At 31.1% G+C, this 3667-nt stretch overlaps 1 protein-coding gene across 1 annotated transcript in view; it reads left to right on the forward strand.

Moving 5' to 3' along the window:
• The window catches only part of LOC106466435 (spartin-like), a 32488-nt gene that overhangs the window by 24352 nt on the left and 4469 nt on the right, over positions 1–3667 (forward strand). The window contains exon 6 of the mRNA XM_013926718.2: positions 2037–2127. Within this exon, the coding sequence (XP_013782172.1) occupies positions 2037–2127 (91 nt within the window). The remainder of the gene's footprint in view (positions 1–2036; positions 2128–3667) is intronic.

Consider the following 3667-nt stretch of genomic DNA (forward strand, 5'->3'; position numbering starts at 1 on the left):
ACAAGTGGATGTTCTTGATTCCAAAAACTCTATGGATGATGTACTAATAGTAGCAGCAGGAAGTGTAGCAGGTGAGAACCGAAAGAATCTGATATTTCATCTATAATTAATTAACTTTGTAAATTTGTTAGGGTAAGCATTTGTGTGTGGTTAGTTGTATAGACACGTCCATTTTTTTAGCAGCCTGTATGTGTACAAACATTGATATATATGGCGAGATACATTATATATATATATATATATATTTTTTTTTTAATGGAAATATGTAAATAACAATGAAATAATGCAACAAGGAGGAAAGTATAAAATAGTCTTGTAAGTTACTCCTGAGGATGACGTAGATCATGTTGAAACATGATATTTTAAAGTTGAAGCCGTAGGGCTTCAATAAAATTTTTGTTGTGTAAGTATAAAACGTTATTTTTAATTGTTTATTATAATTTAAAAAAAAAAACGTTGTATGTCTCAAAACACTGCTGAACGTGCTGTGAATGTTGTAGTGTAGTGCATTAACATATTAAAAGAGGCATCATTACAGTCAGTGCACCAAACTATGTTACTAAACCTACTTCTTTTCACAATTATCATGACATATTCATATCCAAAGTGTTACTCAGGTTGTTTCTCAAACCCAGCTGCTTCCATTGGAAATGAATAATTGGTAGAAGGATTTATCATTCCAAATGATGCTATTTAAAATTATCTTTATCTTAATTTTGACACTCAATGCACCATAAGGGCTAACATCTTGCTTTCATGGCTGTGAGCTGTATGTCATTAATGAATTCCAAGAGCAAGTTCCATAGACATATTGTTTTGTGAGTCTATGGATGTCATGTACCATATTCCACCTTACTGGGTGCATCTTTTTTAGGGAAAAATTTTACTATTGAACTAAAACAAATTTTAGAAAATAAACTAGTAGTTGTTCTACCACAGATTTAAAAAAAAGTACTTTAGAGTTGAATTTTTTCAATAAAAAGTTTGTTCTTAATTTTAAACATAATAACTATAAATATAAAATCTCAAATTATGATATTGAGTTGATTTCATGCACTTCTATGAATTTCATGAATTTTTTTCTGATAACAGTATGGCACTTACAGCCCTAAGAAGAAAGTCAAAATAGCTTTGAACAAATAAGCACCAATTTGAAACTTATAACTTCAGTATAAATGTAGTTTTATTGAATTTGGCCAATCACTGTTTCTCAGACTTGGTTTTCATGGTGTGATGTAACTGCCTATAATTTCTACTATGAGAAGTCATAGTCTAGTAATGTAATCATGTAATCTAGATCAGGACGAAGAGATAACAGTTTAGCTTGGTGATATATTGCTAGAAGAAAAGCTGTTTGTGAACAACTTCCACCACAGTTGCATTCCTGATTTCTTAAATTTGTGAAAAGTTTGCTGTATAATTTTATACTTCATTTGAATTATAATGTTGAAGTATGGTAGGAAAGGAAATGTCTTTTATGGAACAAGATTAGGCAGGCTTAGCTAAATCATTTTGCACTTGATTGTATTGACAACAAGACTGCTGTTTGTTAGATAATGCTCACATTAGGTATTCAGCCTAAGTAATTGTTTCAATGGGCAAAGAAATGTAAAATATATAAATAAATGAATATAAAATTGATTTAAAACTTATTACACATTAAATCAAACCTTCTGATTAATAATAAATAAGTAAATAAAACAGCTTGTTAATGATTCTAGAGTGGTAAAAGTAGTTATTTTTTATTGTACACCAGTGATTATAAAGTTCTGTAAATGCAGTGAAAAAGGATTGCATGTTTTTTGAACCAAAATAGAGATGAACTTTATAGTTTTATAGAATAAAAACTTTAATAGAAAGCTTGGGTGTTTGAGTTGGATGTGAAGTTAATTTTCCAACACTTAAAACTCACATGAATTCTTAAGCATGAAATACTTGCACTGCACACTACTGTGTGTTACTTAAATGCTTCTGGCTATTTATAGTATATATTTGAGAAAAATGTGTGTGTGTAAATATTTTTCTACACCTTTCAGGTTTTTCTACTGTATATATGGGTTTAGAAAAGGCTGCTAAGGCACTGGCATCATGTCTAGCAGATGAAACTGTCCAAGTGGTCCAACATAGGTAAGTATTAAAATAAATCGTGAAACCCAATTTTCAGTTAGAATCTAAACCTTTTGGTGCTGTTATATAGAAAAAAAAGTTTTTATCACCTTAAATGATTTTCTTATATGTAAGTTGTGATGATTGCCCTTACTATATATCTATATCACTTTTATTCAGATTTTTCGTTGTAAATTTTGTTAGCGTTCTTTTTTATCTTTACTACACATTTGTTCAAGCAGTTTTATAGTTTATACAATTCAATCACAGCTTCAGTAATTATTTTAAATTATAGTTGGACTTGTGTTTCTTAATTTATATATATATATATATGTACAAGCAAAAGTTCCTGTCCCCCATTGACAGGAAAAGTTTAAGTTAACCACATTGACACAGGTCAAAGGCCATGTCATCATATTTGTTGACTCGTATTCAAAATTTTATTTAACTGCTATTTTATGAATTTATGTCAGTAAGTTTGGTATCAAATTGTAGATGATAATTCAAATTTTAGTATTTTAATTTCTTAATTTTACAAGTAAATATTAAAAAATGCACCTAAGTATCAATTTTTGTGTCACATGGTATGTTGAATACAGCATTGGTTTGAATACAAAGTCTATAGTTTCTTACGAATTAGAAACTCAAATTACCAATATTAACAAACTAGAATATAAAATAAGAACCTCCTATCTTTTCTGTTTGCTGAGATGTTGCTACATTTACTGATTCAAACACAATGGCCCCCACCTACCTCTCCATTTTTTGGAAACACTTGCTCACATACACCTACTTCTGTCTATGACGTGTGAATAACCAGTCGAAAGCTCAGAATGTCCCCCTAGAGGCTTTCTCAGGCTTTTTGAAATATTCCGTTTTGAGGACTCTTTTTTTTTTTTATGCTAAATTTCAAACGGTAAGGTAAAACTTTAGTGAGCTTGAAATGTCATATTTTTTTAGACCCAAATACAGCTTAGCTACTAAGCTTGATAAGTTATAGTGGATCTCTATGGTATTGATATAGTAATTTATGACTTTGGGTATTTCATATTGTATATATAAAACCTAAAAAAACTCATTTCATTTCACATCCTCCAAATTTGATAAGGCTTAGCAACTTACGGCAAGAAGCAAACGAGTACAAAGTTCGTATAAGAGACAATTGTTCTACGTTTTAAGGAGGCTCGGCATGGCCAGGTGGTTAGGGTGCTCGACTCGCAATCTGAGGGTCACAGGTTCGAATCTCCGTCACACCAAACATGCTCGCCCTTTCAGCCATGAGGGCATTATAATGTAATGGTCAATCCCACTATTCGTTAGTAAAAGAGTAGCTCAAGAGTTGGTGATGACTAGCTGTCTTTCCTCTAGTCTTACACTGCTAAATTAGGGACGGCTAGCACAGATGGCCCTCGTGTAGCTTTTGCACAAAATTCAAAATAAACAAACAAATGTTTTAAGGAAAATAAGTTTAAGAACTTATTTGTAAATATAGATGTATTATAACTGAAATGTGACTGTGTGTTACAAAATACTAGTCCACTGAAACACAGCCAAGATACGT

This window comes from Limulus polyphemus, unplaced genomic scaffold, assembly GCF_000517525.1.
Source record: "Limulus polyphemus unplaced genomic scaffold, Limulus_polyphemus-2.1.2 Scaffold2258, whole genome shotgun sequence".
Classification (NCBI taxonomy): Eukaryota; Metazoa; Arthropoda; class Merostomata; order Xiphosura; family Limulidae; genus Limulus; species Limulus polyphemus.